Below are 16,323 nucleotides of genomic sequence, written 5' to 3' on the forward strand. Positions count from 1 at the left end.
TTAATTGATAAAGTTACACTTCAGGTGTTATTAATGTTCTCTCTTTATCACTCCATAGTTACAGCACTGCATGGTATTTGTCCCTCAGTTTCTCCTCAAGCACATGGAAAACCGGCATCCTTTATAAAGCAGTGTAGAATATAGTGGCTTTGCTTGTCACTACACTCAAATCACATCACACACTGCAATCTTTAATAAATTGGTCATTTTACACACAGTTTACACAGCGTCATTGTTCTCTACAGGTTGAGATATTGTGGAGTCACAGATGAAGGTTGTTTGAGGGTGATCTTGCATTCATGTGACAGTGCTTATATTTAAATTTGACTTTGTGATGTTTTTTAACCATGTTTTAATTTTTTAACAAAAAATGATTTGTGATCAAGCATTAATTGACGGCCCCCTGCAGTACGGCTGCGGACCCTTGTGTTAAACTGATCTGATCTGAACTGAGAGAGTGAAGAGTGTCATTGTTCTCTACAGGTTGGGTTATTGTGGAGTCACAGATGAAGGTTGTTCTGCTCTGGCTTCAGCTCTGAGATCAAACCCCTCACACCTGAGAGAACTGTATCTGACTGGGAATAAACTAGGAGATTCAGTTCATCTGCTCTCTGCTGTACTGGAGGATCCTCACTGTAAACTGGAGACACTGTGGTAAGATCATATATGACTCACGCATGAAACACAATGTAAAGTCTATATTTGAAATGTTCAGCCTTTTTCTGCTGCTGTTATTGCGCTTATTGAACTGTAAGTGATTGAACACATGAGCTGCTCTTCAGGAACATGATTCTGCAGGACTGAGTCACTGAAATACACACTCACATCACAATCAACACTTCAGTCTCTTGATTTTAAACCGACTCGATCTCAACACATTCAGAACTGAGAAATGAAGAACATGCTGGATTTATTCTTGCAGTTCATCACGGTCATCTTTCTGCAGGGACTGTTTTTAAAATATTCTTTACACAATTAAAACAAATCATTACTCCATACGTACTGTATTAGTACAGATCTAAAGACTAGATGTTTAATAATCATGTTTTGAGCTCTTTGACATTTTAGATCTCAGTCCAATGATCCATCAAAACATTTTATTTATGCTTTAAGTTTGTATTTCCTCTTTAATAATGGATTCACTGCTAAACTGATCTGAACTGAGAGAGTGAAGAGTGTGTCATTGTTCTCTACAGGTTGAGGGATTGTGGAGTCACAGATGAAGGTTGTTCTGCTCTGGCTTCAGCTCTGAGATCAAACCCCTCACACCTGAGATATCTGAATCTGACTGAGAATAAACTAAGAGAATCAGACGTGAAGCTTCTCTCTGATCTGAAGAATGATCCACATTATAAACTGGAGACACTATCTTGTAAGTAGATTATTTACTAAAGATTACAAAATACAGTCATTTGTAACATATTTCGTTAGCTTTGTAACCTAATCTAAATAATTCAGAATACTTTGGAATACTAATAAGGTTTGTAACACAAAGGGTCCACCAAACACAGGACTTGGTTTTCCCTGCATATTATTTTAATAACATCAGTTTTACACAGTTTTATTTCTTGAAGAACTCTTTTTTTAAGTTTTTTTTTTATTTAGTTTAATAATTTTTGTTAAATATTTAAAAAAAAAAAAAAAATGTTTTTACTGATGCAACACAATGCATTAAAAGCTGGGGTGTGTAAACTTTTTAAATTGCATGAGCAGGATAAATTGTAATTATTTTGTCTTCTGTGAAACAGGGAAGTATTCGCTTCTGAAGGGCAGTACTAAATGAAAAATAAGATGATCTTTAAACAAAATTTACACGTCATCATAATCCTGTTTAAAGTTTACACCCCCTGCTCTTAATGCATCGTTTCCTTCTTGAGCATCAGTAAATGTGTTCACCTTTTGTAATCGTTGTGTACGAGTCACTCAATTGTCCTTAGTGTGAAAAGATGGATCTCAAAATCATACAGTCATTGTTGGAAAGGTGTCAAATATGCAGAAGATTCTGGAAAACCTAAAAATGTGCAAAACCTGGAGGATTTTTCTGGAGAACAGCGGGCAGTTTAACTGCTCAGTTATTTAGATCCTGTAATAAACATTATTAGTTCTCATTATTCTGAGAACACACACAGTCTCTATGGAATGGACTACATATGCCGTATTATCATTTAATCAGTTAGTACACAGATGTTGTCCGACAGGAGGTCCGCTCTGACTCTCGGCTGCAGGACATTGTCACAGAAGAATCTAGATCACTCCCAGAAAAGATTACAATTAATTGAGAGAATCATTCATATAATGCGAATAATCTACTGAACCTTTCGTTTCCACGACGGTAAGTGGGAAGTGGTTCTGACACGATGATCTGTTCACAATGGTCTTGATCAGGATCTTCCTCATCTTGTCGTTCACCCGCGTGCAGAACAACAGCTCTGATGTTCTCCTCACCTTTATATCTCTGGCTGTAATATTAATGTACTCTGTATGTATCTCTGCCTGTGTTTGTTCTGAAATGAATCTACTGATGTGATGTGACCGCAGTAATGTCTCATACTCCATATGTGACTCTGTGTGTTTAATTGTAGTTTAAGGATCAGCTGATGGTGAATAAGGAGCCGCTACAGAGACGACGTCACAGTCACACAGTCAACAGAGACCGAAGACACTGAGACTGAAGACACAGAGACCGAAGGCACAGAGGCCAAAGACGCAGAGACGGAAGACGTCACAGCGATCTCACTCTCGTGTATGTGTGTGTGTGTGTGTGTGTGTGTGTGTGTGTGGGTGTGTCAGATTTCCACAATGATCTAATAGAGGACTTGAACTTGAAGATTCTATTTGTGATGACCCATGAAAACTGCTGAAGACGCATCTTTTTGTAGACTAAACTGGGAATGGTCACATCACTTGCATATTGTTGGTTTTATTGCTTCTATTGCTCTCCTCATTTGTATGTTGCTTTGGATAAAAGTGTCTGCTAAATGATCATGTAAATGTAAAACGTGCTGAAAATGACTTTATTGATTAGATATTGCACTGCTTGATTACAATGTTGATGGTGTAACTTCCAATATTCAATGACAATTAGATTATTTTAATCAACAAGATATAGACAGTGTATATTAGTAATTTATTATTTAGGAAAAGGTGACAGAGTTTAGAGAGTTTACAAGAATGTGATTATAGAAGAGTAATAGAAGTATTTTAAATGAATGTTACCGGCAAATAGTGACGAAGATGATTTCATCAAACATTCATTTCTGGGGGTTTTTTTCTTTTGTTTTTTAAATATCATGACCTATTAAATTTTATCCTTAAATCTCAGTTTTCCCTCATGTCTCAGTTTATCAGTAATTGCTACCAAGGCTATTCGAAATGTGACTTGTAATTCATTTAATCTGTTATTTTTAAAGGGATACTTCACCGATTAGCATTAAGCTTTGTATCAGTAGAAACCCGGTAGTATTTTCGAATGACCGTGCTTCCCTCCCTCATGTCCCCCTCAGACGATGCAAAAATCGTCATTTTGTCATCGGAGGCTTTTTTGGCCAGAAGCGAGAGACTACAGCCAGGAGGAGGAGCTCGTTCCACATGTTTTCAACCCGCCCATAGGGGGATAGGGGGGTCTCACGATAAAACGGCGTCTTTTCAGTTTCGAGTCAGCTAGTAGCCTAGTTGTATCATTTCTTCCGATACTGCCCTCTGTAACCGGTAGGCGTGGCTTGGGAGTGGCCTCTAGGGCAGCGAAGCAAGTGCATTCTGGGAGTTGTCTTTCATCTATGAGCCAAAATACATTTTCTGGCTTTTCTCAGTCTAGAAGGCACCAACTTCTAAAATAATTTCACATTTTTACTACATAAATGACCCAATTTAAATACACATTCATCTTTCCAGCGGTGAAATATCCCTTTAAGATTATATCTTAATGAGCAAAATGGTCTAGTCTGCTCAGAGGGAGTTGAAGGAGTATCTCAGGACTTTTGACCCTCATAGGAAAAAGAAAACAGAAAAGGTTTGTCAGGTTTATAGGTCATTCAAAGTCTGATATCATTTAGATTTTATATGTGGAAACCTTCAATGCAGTCAATCAGGTCATACAACAAGGTTGTCATTTTTAGCACAGGTCTATAAGAAGTATTACAGTTTTTCTCGATTGCTTAAACACATTTCTTGAAACTATGCCTCATATTCTCAAAACAGTAAACACAAATCCATAACGTCTCACCCAATTCCCCAAACATCCTATTTTCAGGTCAAAATGAAGCTCTACACTCAAAACCATTCACTCTTGCTGAAAAACCAAACTTTGCCGTCACACTGGACACACAAGCCCTCAAAATCACACACACTACAACATAGTCTAACACACTGGTGCAATAAATTCAAAACAACATTTCCAAAACTGGTAAGTTATGTTACTTGTGGTTCCCCGCCTCACAAACCTTTTCACATGATGAACACAAAAGACACAACCAATGGATACACTGGCACATTTTTATTCATTCATGTACAACACACACACACAAAAAAAAAAATTATATATTTTTTTACTCTCTCCTCTAATTTTTTTTTACAGTATTTACTTACTTACAGTAAGATGTGTGTGACCATCATATGACAGTAAAAGAGCACACACAAAACCTTATTCTATGTGGAATTGTATTGGAATGGTAAAGAGTGTTAGTAGGTGACAGGAGGGCCTCGATCCACTCAAGGAGACAATATGATGAACACGTCTAAGAATGTTCCACGTATGGTTGAAATACCATCATTTGCCTAGAAAGATAACATTCTGGGAGTCAAGACTATAAAGGATGAAGGATGGCCAACCTTCACTGTTACACTCTGTGTCACTCTGTGTGACTGTACGACTGCTGGCCTTTTCTTGCAAGAAAATAAACCTCATCAAAGACTATTGGAAATATTTGTCTTTTATTCAGTGACAGAATTTTGTTTGCCACCACACCTCCCTGAAGGTTCTCGAGGCGACGGTAAAGCGACTCAAATTTGGCCTTACTCGTAGCCCAGCCTCCCTCATAGTCATACCATTGACAAAGACATGAGTGGCTTGAATTTCATCTGAGACTTGTCTTCTTGCCCTTCGTCGTCCTCCTCCTCCTTATCCCTCCTCGATCTCTTCCTTCATGTCTTTCTGGATCCATTGTTCCAAAACTCAATAAACTGATTTGGGCCCCTTTATCTATCTATTGAAGGATCTAATTGATGTGTGTTAAATTTTGACTCTTAGTGTTTCCACCTGGGTAATTGTGTGCTAACTGAGCTGAAGCTGTGCTGACTTGAGTGAACAATATTGAGTGCTAGTGCTTTATACATGACAACATGGTGTAGGCAATGAGAAATGAAGGGATTTGTGTGTAGAGTTTTGCAGTGACAGTTCAACAAATTTGACTCATGTGTCAAAACAGGGAATAGTGTTTATAGTTTAGTGAAATGGGTGTGCTTTTTGATAAATGGCATTATGGTTTTGAAATTTTAGTTCAAAAGCCTGGTTATAGTGTTTAAGCAATCGAGAAAAACTGTAATGTTCAGACTCAACATATAATTTTAAAATGATTAAACAATATCGATCTTAGGCTATAGATGCCATATTTCCACGATTGAAAATATGGCTGAGAGACAGACATACAGTCCATTCTATGGGATTTAGAAACTATCCAAAGTCCAACAACAAATTATCACAACACTTTTTTTTTTTTCATGAATGTATTTACACTGAAATTATAACTGCAAATATAATGTTATGAAACTAATGTTTTAAATATAACATTTTGAATCTAGAAATATGAAATACTGGAAATAATGAAATTATACTTTTAAATGGCAGGTTATGGTTACAGACAGTCTTAAAGGGGACCTATTTTGCCCATTTTTAATTGGCAAAGAATTTATTTTCATAGTTACTATATATATTTCATATTTTGTTGCGCCTCCTTGTGAATAGCTAGATGTTCGGTGGCCTCCTGTGTATTCTATACTGAGTCTTTTTTTGGCCTATATATTGCTAAATGTATTTAGTTGAATAAAAAAGAACGACTGTGTACCTCATAATGTCCTGTGCCTTTCACCAGGGGCCTGTTTCAGAAAGGAGGTTCAACCAACTCTGAGTTAAAACTTGAACTCTGAGTTGACTTACCCTGAGATGGGAAACTCTGAGTTTTCGGTTACAGAACAGCTGAAATTAGTTAGTTCAATCAACTCTGAGTTGACCTACTCTGAGTTAAGCGCGTGCACCACAACTATAAAAAGCCATTATCAATGGAGCGCAGATATTATGAGTTACCATGGCAACAGCGCCATACAAAAAGAGGTCTGCATTTTCTCACCTTTAAATTTTAATTAGTTATACAGTGTTGGGTGTAATTAATTACCAAGTAATCTAAATACTGCAATTTAATTAAAGGGATTCCTCTTAATTCTTCTGTAATTTAAAGTAAAATCTGATGTAATTGCATTAGACTATAGAACAATTCTGTATATTTAACATTCATTTTTAAAAGGTATATTTTTTATGTAACCTTCTCCCTCTACACACTTTGGTCAATTCAAGAATAATTCATGCAATTGTATATTGTTTATTATTTGAAAGCATTAAAAGTGCAGTTTCTTGTCTCTCCTTGTATTGTTGAAATGGTTGAGGTTGATATGGGACTTAGTAATTAGTAATAAGTAGACATTAATCTAATTACACTGTTGAAGATGTCATTTGTAGTTAGTAATACAAGTAACTTACCCAACTGTTATAATATCAGAGGTGAAAGAACAGTATGTTATTCAACCTAATTTTAATTTTCATGTAGGTGCAATCCTGCAGGTATTAAAAGAACATGGCAGCAGCTGAAAATTAAATATGAAAACATAATTCAATCAAGTAAGGCTTGAGCATATCATGGGTGTAGGCTACCTGACTTTACATTTGACATAAATAACTAAATAGCATCCAGTGTCTAGCAGTGCAGCAGCATTTTTGGCTGAGGGAATTCCTGGAGGGACTTCAGAGCCAGTCCCAAAGATCCAAGGGCCTTCATAAAATGTAAGAGGTGGTTTATTTTTTATATAGGCTATTTTTGATATTTCCATTTATTTTACTTTGGTTTGGGTTTTTGTTGGTCCCAACAGATTCTGATGGTAATATCTGTCTGTTGGAGCCTCCTGTCCCAACAGAACCCCAGGCAGTTGTAAGTAACCTACTCAATACACCATTATGACAAATAGTGTTATAAAGTGTAGGCTATACTCGACCAAATGCTCATCTTCACAGGACGATGGGGATAAAAAGTTTCTGCTGCCACAGAGAGGCCTACAGTGTCTACACATCAAACAATCTACACATTCAGATTTTTTCACATATTTATGTGGAGTAGCCTATAGAAGTTTAAATCTAAGTATACATGGGTATTCTTATCTCTCCCCCTGCCCCAAGAGTGTAGAAGAACAGCAGGAGGACGGTCCATCAACTTCTGCTGCACAGATCAACACAGTTCAGTGATTCTCAGTAAATGCCAGTTGAATTCTGTAGAATTTGTTTACAACTACATTATGTAACTCTAATCTACTACTGTATTTTCAATTGCAAGGTAAGGAGTTATATAGACTTCATCTTATTTACAAAAAAAAAACAGTAAAAATAGCAATATTTAATTTATTAATAAAAGATTAATTTTATTAATAAAAATGTACTGAAAGAATGAATGAGGTGTTTAAACACTACTTCCTCTTTAAAAAAGGGGAGGAGACCAATAGAAACTCTGGGTTTACCGAAGAAAACCTGCTCCCGACCAGGTTAGGTTCACAGAGTAAGTTACCATGGTAACTGACTCTGAGTATAAGTTACCTCTCTTTCAGAAACGGGCTTGACTTACTCTGCTTTCTCAGGTTTAACACACCTCCTATTCTGAAACAGAAAACTCAGAGTTTCCCTCATTTCAAGGTTAACATACTCAGAGTTTTCCTCCTTTCTGAAACAGGCCCCTGCTTAGCCTTTCAGCTGAAATTGCAATCAGCAGTGTTTGAAAGGCACAAGGCTGAAATCTATTCTGTTTTGAATGTGTGGTTCACAGGTTTGACAGCAGTGTGTTAGCATTTGAACAAAGTGCTGTAAATCCACAATGTTGTGCAGGTTGTGGTTAAAGTCATGGGATAAGTGTGTAGAGTTTTGAAAACTGTGTTCAAGCAATGAAAAACGAACTACAGTTTGGTCCACATGAACTGCTGCTGTGCAGACTGTAGTTAGAGTTTTGCACATGTGACTCCAGTTGTGCCCACTGTCGTTTAGCAATCGAAAAACACTGTAATTACACAAATACTGTATATTCAAATAGAATAATTTATTTTATATTGTACTAATATCTCACAGTATACTAATATCTTGTAGTAATACAAAATTACAGTTTTTATTGTATTTTTGATTAAATAAATGCAGCCTCGGTGAGCATAAGAAACTTCTTTCAAAAACAAATCTTACCAATCCTGAACATTTCAGCGGTAGTGTTACTGTAACAATATATAAACACATAATATATAACATTGCATCATATAACATATACAAAAACATACCTTGCATTCTGTGCTGTCGTACTTCATCTGAGTCACTTATTATCCTGTAGAAGACGATTAAAACATCAAGTGATGTTCATTTTTAATCCTCTAAAGAGTTCGAGTTTACATTACAGCAACATTACCTCGACAGACGCTGTAAATACAGCTGAACCCAGTCTCTGAAATGCTTGTGTGATGAGAGGTCTGAAAGAGCCCACAATGACTGTCAAGAGAGACACAGTCACAGTTAATGGACTGAAATCATGATTATGGATATTGCGGCTGCTGTGGGAGTGAATGGAGAGGAAACGTACCGGAGCAAAGGATCCCTTCTGAAGCCGGGACAGGGTCACTTCACTCAGCTGTCTGAAAGTCATAGTGAAGTCTGCTCCAGTGTCCTCCATTAGCTCAACACATCACACATCACACAACATTATATGGGTCAATCTCAGGAAATGCTGCCATGTGTGTGATCTACTAATGATTTAACTCCATACTGAACTTAACTATTTGGTTTGGCCATTAAATATATAATAATAATAAAAAAGAAATCTAATTAAAAAAAGTGTGTGTGTGTATTGTATATATATATATACATATATGTGTGTGTGTGTGTGTGTGTGTGTGTGTGTGTGTGTGTGTGTGTGTGTGTGTGTGTGTGTGTGTGTGTGTGTGTGTGTCTTACTGATTCCTAACTTTTTTTTTTTACACCAAATGACATCATTTCCTAAGAATGGCCAAATAACTTTATCACATGAATTAATTATAGTACAATTAAGCCCCTTTCACACAGAGATTCCGGAAAATACACGGATAAAGTGACCCGGGATTTGACCCGGGTTCGTTTGATTTTGGTTCATTCACACTGCCAGTGATTTTCCGGAATCAGAGAGCGCGTTCACACACAACCCGTGTATGTCCCGGAAAGACACGTGACATCGATGTGACTTGTAATGTCTCAGCAGTGTCTTCAGTTTGCTTATGAACTGCGATTTCTCTCTCGGGAAACCACGCTTGTGCATTTATTTCTCTGATTCGATCATAAACTTGCGCATTACGTACCGCTTCACAGCTGGCGAACGATCCCGCGCTTCAGCGTCATCACTGCGACACGGCATTATTACGGCTTTTGTTCACACAGCGCGCGTTCCGGGACTGAACAAGGCAATGTTACTAGGTCCCCAACCCGGCATCGATGCCGGCATCAATCCCGGGTCGTGTTTGCGTTCACACAGAAGGCGTTCCGGCAATTTGCCGGCAATTTCCCGGGTTCAATGCGCTGTGTGAAAGGGGCTTTAGAGAAAAAAACAATCCAGCTAATATTTACCTTTAGAAGAAATGCAATCACATATGAATCCTTTTCTTCATTTCCCAGAAAGCCCAACTTTGCTTTGAACAGCTCATGAAATCTACAACAGAAACAGTAAAGTGAGATCAGGAATGACTCAGAGATGAACACAGTGTTCTATATTGTCTAATGACAGGCTCACCTTTGATGGTAGATTTGTGGATACTCTCTCAATATTTGCTGAGATCTGAAGTAAATGAATTGACACGAATCACCTGTTTTATTCCAGACCAATACCAACAGAAAACAAAACGATCTCTTACTGTGAAAGCTGATCTGAGGTCAGCAGTGGTTTCAGAGCTTCTAGAAGTTTCTGTAGATTGAACAGGCCAACATTAGCCTGAGCTCCTATACTGTACCGGCCCTCGTCATCAGACGTGTTGGGGACAAAATCTATACAGAGGAAACAATGCTGTGGCAATAACACACATTTAACAATACAGTTATTATATGTTATTATTATGGCTGTCTGTTTCACATTAACTTATTAGAATATAATGAAGTAAAATAAAACAAGTCATGGATTAAAAAAATTATGCAATTAATCATGCCCCTCAACCCATGTATGTATACTGTAAGTATACAAAAAATGTATATTAGGTCTAAAGTAGCTTACTATTCATACAATTTTCCACTTTTGCAGTATTGTATATGTGTGTGTGTGTGTGTGTGTGTGTAATGTCAAAATGACAAAAAGCTTAAAAACTTAACTTATAGGAAGATGATTGCTAATATTATGAAAGTTTAAGTTAGACAAAGAAACATACTTGGGTCATATGATTCCATAAATCCAAATGGGCCATAATCAAAAGTGATAGAAAGCAGACTGAAGTTATCTGTGTTGCAGACTCCTGTGTGAAGATGCAGATCATGTTGTTGTGCATTTTGCATATTAAGCTTGATCAATAATGATAAATCTATATGATAACTAAACAAATAAAGCAGAGTGAACTAACCATGAGCAAAACCAACCGACATCCAGTGGGCGATTAAATGTGCCGTTTCATTCACCACTCGAGAGAAAAACACCTTCACACAACACGAAAACCATTCAAATATAGTGAGACTGATCAGACAATATAAAATAATCTTGTGTTACAGCTAAACAGCAGAGAGACACAGATACTCACCACATACTTGTCAGGGTCATTTGTTGCGATAGATTTAAAATGCTCTTTAATTACAAAGTCCAACAACGTCCTTGAAAATTAAAATTAAAAAGAAATTAAAAAGCAAATAAGAGTGAGAAAAAAATATTATCTCCCAAGTTAAAGTTAATATACCGTAGGACATCTAACTCTCCGGTTCTAGTTAATATCTCCAGTGAACCGATCCGAAACCAGGACTTGGCCAGACGCAGAACAACCGCTCCTGATAGATACAGAGAACAATCACATCAAGCTGAGGACGGATAAAGAACTTAGTTACTCGATTTTTACAAATCTGATCGTATTTTACCTCTTTCTTTTATGACACTGCCATTATAAAACGGATCCCTCCAAACAGGTTCCTCACTCACAACCAGACTGACAAACAATAAAGGCAAAAAAATGGAAAAAGTATAAATAAAAATAATAATAATATTCAACACCAAACATTTGAATGTGATAAACACATATATTACTCTTCTTGTGCATGTCCATATGTACCTGAGGGCTCTGCTGTGTGTGTGTGTGTGTGTGTGTGTGTGTGTGTGTGTGTGTGTGTGTGTGTGTGTGTGTGTGTACCTGAGGGCTCTGCTGTGTGTGTGTGTGTGTGTGTGTGTGTGTGTGTGTGTGTGTGTGTGTGTGTGTGTGTGTGTGTGTGTGTGTGTGTGTGTGTGTGTGTGTGTGTGTGTGTCTGTACCTGAGGGCTCTGCTGGTAGGAACTCCCAGAAAGTGCATGGCTTCACTGCACAGGAACTCCCTCACAGAGGAGCGAATCACAGCCCGTCCATCACCAGACCTGCACACAAAACATCATGTACAGTAAACAGCATAACCATTACACTCCTGCCAGACAGAGAATCACACACTATGAGTCATAATGTAAGATCATTTACAACTAAATATATCTCAGAATTACTTTAAAAGCATTTAAAAATATTGAGCAGCAGGAACTGATATTCACCTTGAGTACGGTGTCTTTCCTGAGCCTTTCAACTGGACTTCCCATCTTTCACCCTTTCTGGATAGAAGAGAGATTGTATACCGCTCTAACGGTTAACACTTGTCACAGTTCTAAACTGAGAGATGTCATTGCTCAGACGCATGTTTAAGCATTACGTGAGAATTAGATAAAAAAATGACAGAATCATCTATTTGCTGAAAAACCAGTAAGTATAGATCAAACTTTCCATTCTTTAATCTTAAACAACATTATGGGAAAGTTGACATGCATCACAACAGAAAAGTCACATCTGACAATAACAACTGATGATTTCTGTTGAACGCTGATGATCAGGATGATTTTACCTGTTTGTGTATTCACCCAACAAATGTGCTCTTCCATCCCCCAGCTGTCCGGCCCAATAACCAAACTATAATAATAATAACACATGGTTGACATGTTTGCTCTGGTTGTCTTACGCCAGCGCTGTCGGGTTTGAAGCGACGGTCAGTTTTACCTGATGGCCCCCGTATCTGTGTGCCAGTGGAACAGAGCCAGGAAACAGTTTCCCACCACTGACACAACGGACAAACTCTTCATTCTGAATGACAGACTCATTCAGATCCAAAATATTCCTCAACACATCCTGAAATACACAAAAGAGCCTGAATATATGCAGAAACAACATTTACACAAAAGTGCTGTGATGGTACCATGGTCCAGTTTTGTTTTAAAGCAGTTTTCTCAGACTGTGATCCTCAGACCACTGGTGGTTCTGTAAAGAGTCCAAGTGGCCCACGAGTTCATTAGCTGATTAAAAACTTTATGACTGACTAAATTTATAAAAGTATAACTGACAATTAAATACAATAAATGAACTGTTTGTGACTAAATACATTTATGATAAAGTGTTTCTATTGGTATGTAAGTGTTTGGTCCAATTTTTAAGCTAGCATTATATAATAGCTATATATATAATAGAGTATAATAGCTAAAAATAAATTGTCCACAACTTAAAGTTAAAAAACTCAAATTAAAAACTTCATTTTAAAGTACATTTTAAATCATTATGTTCTATATTGTTATATAATAATATATTGTTGTGTTTTAAAGAAGTCCACTTAAAGTGATGTGTTGACTAACATACCAAGGTACATAAAGTACTATAATTTGAACTGTAGTTGATTAATGTTCCATTTAAATAATGTACTAAATTGCAACTTCATTATTACAAATGTGGAATTACAAATATGTATTAAATTCCATGATTTAAATGTGAACGTTTAAATAGAAATTATATTAAAGTATATGTTAGTTTACCATATACTCACCATATTTTAAAGCCAACTGAAGTCATTTCATACAAAGACGTAGGCTACATAAGTCCTGCTTAAGTGGGTCAAAAGAAGCACACTTAAGTTCAACTAACTAAATTTCATATAAATTAAAAACTATAATAAATGTTCATTTAATTTCAGTTAACATGATGCAATTAAGTGTCCGAAACATATTCAGTTTGCACCAAAGTGTATTATTTTAAACTAGCCTATATTATTTTCATAATTTCTCTTTTTAAAAGTATGATGAAATGTACTTCTTTGTAACAACAGCCTTAATAAGTTCAAAATTATGCTAATGATGACAATGTTATTGGTGGTGATGAGGATGATTACTTTATTACTATTTTAAAATGTGGACAAGAAAAATTATAAAGAATGGGTGTGACCAAACTTTTGACTGGTGGTTAGATGGTACTAGCTCCATTGTATTTTTCTGTTTCATAAATTACACAGTTACTGCAACAATATCCCCAGGTTTTACTGCAGTGAAGCACAAGGTTTCAGTAAATTATGATGAGTGGATGGGTTTATTGACCTGTGACACAGCAGCCAGTGTCAGGGGCTCTTTCAGAGGAGAGGGCTGAGACTCTGAAAACACACTTCTCTTCACAGTACGAACAACATTACCATCAACCTCATCGAGAGGGAGAGCATCTGTAAAACACACAGAAGTGATTAAAACAAAGTCAACGTGTAAAATAGCATGTTGGCACTCATATCTGTATCTTACCTAGTAGTTTATGTGATAATGCCAGTGGTATTTCTCCACAGTGTTTCACATTGCTATAAAAGTGACTCTTATCGAACTCTCTTTCATTGCAATTTTCATTCTCACAGAATTCTTGTTCGTCCCTAAATGTAGCGATGACGACGGCCGATAAAAATAAAAATAACGTGAAACCATGTTTTGTCATTACATCAAACTCACAGGCATATTTGTTTACTATATTATGTCCTGTACTTCCTTACATCACGTAACTAGAGGAAAACATCAGAACTGTCACACAAACAATCCTTCAATGTTCCACCAGAGGGCGCTCATCGGCTCAAAAACCCCAATGCTCCATTTATGCAATATTCGGGACTGTTTTGTCTTTTTGGAAATGTATGCGCGTTATAAACCATAACCGATTAAATCTATTCATTGTATGGGTTCAGAAGCTGTCGTACAAATGGAAACTCTCGGAACTTTCTCACTATAATGATTAAACAAGCGTCTCTACAATGATCAGAGACAACTATGACGATGGTCAACCTCCGATCTGTACTGTAACAAGTAACAGGTACCATGTGACCAGCCGTCTATTAAAAATACTGAATACTTAAAAATTATAAATACTACTGGAGAAGATTGAAATCTCTATGATTGAAATTAATGTAATGAAAATGTAATTTTTTACATGTAAAAATGTAAACATGTTTTAAGCCCACCCACACCCCTTTTGTGTATTGGCACCTGGTCTGGACTCGACACTTTTACCTTCAGCAACCCCATACTTTAAAAGAGACCTCTATTATTAAAGAAATTAATGAATATTCTAACAAACCAAGTTTAACGGAGGATGATAGGTCAAGATTGTTATTTTTGCAATCACAGTTGGATGAAATCTGAGAAAATCTAAGGGGTCATATATTAGATCAAGAGGAAAAAACTCAGCTTATTTCTGTAAGTTAGAAAAAAAGCAGCAAGAAAGAAACTCTGTTAAAACTTTCATTATTAAGAGTGCAGAGTGTTCTAATTCACAAGTAATAGCTAAAGAAATCGCCAACTTTTATCAGGATTTATATTCTTCGTCCTCTTCAATATTAGACTCTAATTCCCTCTTTGAAAAAAATTGGAGAATTTGTTCCTCATATTATAGATGAACAGTTCAAAATGTTATGTGATGCAGAATTAACAATTAAAGAGCTTGGTTCTGCTGTTATGTGTCTGTCACTGGATAAATCACCTGGCCCAGACGGTATTATGTCTAATTTTTATCGCCATTTTTGGGACTTATTAAGGGAATTTCTTTTTGCAACTTTTCAGGAAATTAAAACCTTGGTTTTGCCTAATTCAATGAGACAAGGTCTAATCACGCTTATTCCCAAACCAGGAAAAGACTCAGATTGTTGGACAATTTATGACCTATAACTTCACTAAACAATGACTATAAATTACTAACCCACATATATAATAAACGCTTGAAACTTTATCCAAAATTATTGGGGAGACACAAACGGGGTTCATTAGAGGCCGATCTATACATAACAATATTCGACTGGTTTTGGACTTGCTGGAGTATAATCAAGAAATAGAGGATGATGGGGTTATTTTATTTTTAGACTTCTATAAAGCCTTTGATATGTTAGAGCGTTCATTTATTTTTTAAATGTTTGAAAATGTATGGGTTTGGTACATTTTTTTGTAATATTATTCAGTTATTCTACACAAATACCAATAGTTCAGTGGCTCTAGCAACACGTACTTCACCCAGATTTGATATCAAGAGAGGAGTTAAACAAGGCTGCCCCATCTCACCCTCGTTGTTTATTCTGGCTACAGAGATGCTGGCTCTCCTAATAAAAAAAAAAAAAAAAATTAAGTTCCTAAAGTAATTGAGATAGTTACCTATTTTTCAAAATTCTCAGGTTTAAAGCTCAATATCTGCAAATGTGAAATTATTACCATACATGTATGCCCTCTTAAAATTGCATATAATATTCCGGTCAAGTCGAATGTCAGATATTTAGGCATAAACATTTCTAAGGATGAGGTCATGATGGAAAAGCAAAATGTCTGGGATAGATGGAATGAATGCAAAGACAGGCTTGATGCACGGATGCAAAGGGATTCGTCTATCTTTGGAAGGATTTATTTAACTAAAATGGAAAGTCTCTCTAGGTGTATCTATCCTGCATCTTGTCTCTCTATTTCTAATAGAGCTATTAAGACCATTCATCAAATTAATTTAAATTATATATGTAGAAAACGTGTGCACTATAAAGAGGGCA

General features: G+C 36.5%; 2 protein-coding genes across 10 annotated transcripts in view; one reads left to right on the forward strand and one right to left on the reverse strand.

Moving 5' to 3' along the window:
* The window catches only part of LOC311283901 (NACHT, LRR and PYD domains-containing protein 3-like), a 91,364-nt gene extending 88,043 nt beyond the window's left edge, over positions 1-3,321 (forward strand). For 3 of the 4 annotated variants that reach the window (XM_084398661.1, XM_084398664.1, XM_084398662.1), the window contains 3 exons: positions 484-654; positions 1,197-1,372; positions 2,583-3,321. In XM_084398661.1, the coding sequence (XP_084254787.1) occupies positions 484-654; positions 1,197-1,372; positions 2,583-2,587 (352 nt within the window). In that variant the 3' untranslated portion in view covers positions 2,588-3,321. The remainder of the gene's footprint in view (positions 1-483; positions 655-1,196; positions 1,373-2,582) is intronic. The other variant, XM_084398663.1, reaches the window with a different exon arrangement.
* On the reverse strand, positions 1,380-14,303 carry LOC311283903 (protein adenylyltransferase SelO-like). 6 transcript variants are annotated; one of them, XM_084398667.1, is made up of 18 exons: positions 14,060-14,303; positions 13,865-13,983; positions 12,507-12,635; positions 12,355-12,419; positions 12,011-12,067; positions 11,747-11,845; positions 11,360-11,427; positions 11,185-11,272; positions 11,032-11,101; positions 10,858-10,930; positions 10,669-10,752; positions 10,165-10,294; positions 10,044-10,088; positions 9,881-9,962; positions 8,868-8,960; positions 8,697-8,776; positions 8,572-8,615; positions 1,380-2,459 (listed from the first exon to the last, which is right to left on the reverse strand). In XM_084398667.1, exons 1-18 carry the CDS (start codon positions 14,241-14,243, stop codon positions 2,272-2,274), a joined length of 1,698 nt encoding a protein of 565 aa, XP_084254793.1. In that variant the 5' UTR covers positions 14,244-14,303; the 3' UTR covers positions 1,380-2,271. The 6 variants fall into 6 exon arrangements, 5 of the variants coding, with proteins under 5 accessions (XP_084254793.1, XP_084254794.1, XP_084254796.1 ...); XM_084398668.1 differs by lacking the exon at positions 1,380-2,459 and adding an exon at positions 3,440-3,974; XM_084398670.1 differs by lacking the exon at positions 1,380-2,459 and adding an exon at positions 3,998-4,773.
* Between the last annotated feature and the right edge of the window lie 2,020 nt (positions 14,304-16,323).

This window comes from Rutilus rutilus (genome assembly GCF_951802725.1).
Source record: "Rutilus rutilus genome assembly, chromosome: 24".
Lineage (NCBI taxonomy): Eukaryota > Metazoa > Chordata > Actinopteri > Cypriniformes > Leuciscidae > Rutilus > Rutilus rutilus.